The sequence below is a fragment of the Haliaeetus leucocephalus genome, unplaced genomic scaffold (genome assembly GCF_000737465.1).
Source record: "Haliaeetus leucocephalus isolate CR32 unplaced genomic scaffold, Haliaeetus_leucocephalus-4.0 Scaffold219, whole genome shotgun sequence".
In the NCBI taxonomy this organism is placed as follows: Eukaryota; Metazoa; Chordata; class Aves; order Accipitriformes; family Accipitridae; genus Haliaeetus; species Haliaeetus leucocephalus.
In genome coordinates this window covers 158081-158830 of record NW_010972655.1, presented here as the reverse complement: position 1 = coordinate 158830, position 750 = coordinate 158081, and the positions used below count along the sequence as shown (strand labels likewise).

At 72.5% G+C, this 750-nt stretch overlaps 1 protein-coding gene across 1 annotated transcript in view; it reads left to right on the top strand.

The window, feature by feature from the left end:
• The first annotated feature begins 81 nt into the window (after positions 1 to 81).
• Positions 82 to 750, top strand: part of CELF3 (CUGBP, Elav-like family member 3) — a 6731-nt gene continuing 6062 nt past the window's right edge. Inside the window, 1 exon segment of the mRNA XM_010566916.1 lies at positions 82 to 226. Coding sequence (XP_010565218.1) covers positions 82 to 226 — 145 coding nt within the window.

Here is a 750-nt window from a genome sequence, read left to right as displayed (position 1 = left end):
TGGCGACCGCCCCGGCGATAGCGGGAGCCGCGCCGAGCGCCGGGAGCGGCCCCGGGGCCCGGCCCCTTCCCCGGCGGCCCCATGAAGGAGCCCGACGCCATCAAACTCTTCGTGGGGCAGATCCCGCGGCACCTGGAGGAGAAGGACCTGAAGCCCATCTTCGAGCAGTTCGGGAAGATCTACGAGCTGACCGTCATCAAGGACAAGTACACCGGCATGCACAAAGGTACGGCCGCTGGCAACGGCCCCGCGAACGGGCCCCACGAACGGGCACCGGCACCCGGGAGCGGCCCCGGCCCTGGGAACGCGCAGAGCCGCACGCAGCCCCCGCCCCCGGCACCGGGAACAGCTCCCCGGCACCGGGAACAGCTCCCCGGCGCCGGGAACAGCCCTGTATTACAGCCCCCGGCACCGGGAACAGCCCCATGTACAGCCCCCAGCACCGGGAATAGCCCCGCGTACAGCCCCCGGCACCGGCAACAGCCCCGTACACAGCCCCACGTACAGCCGGAGGCCCCGAGCACCACCCACAGCTCAACCTACAGCCGCAGGCCCCGGGCACAGCCCCACGTACAGCCCCGGGCACCCCAGCCCAGGGCCCAGGTGCCAGTGTAGCCGCGGGCACCGAGTACAACCCGTGTGGGGCGTCAGGGTGCTGCGGGTGCTGGGTGACGGTTGTACAGCCGCGGGCGCTGAGGCCGTCGTGCCGGTGGAGGCCGTGTGGGTGCGGATGCTGGGGGTGGGGGGTGT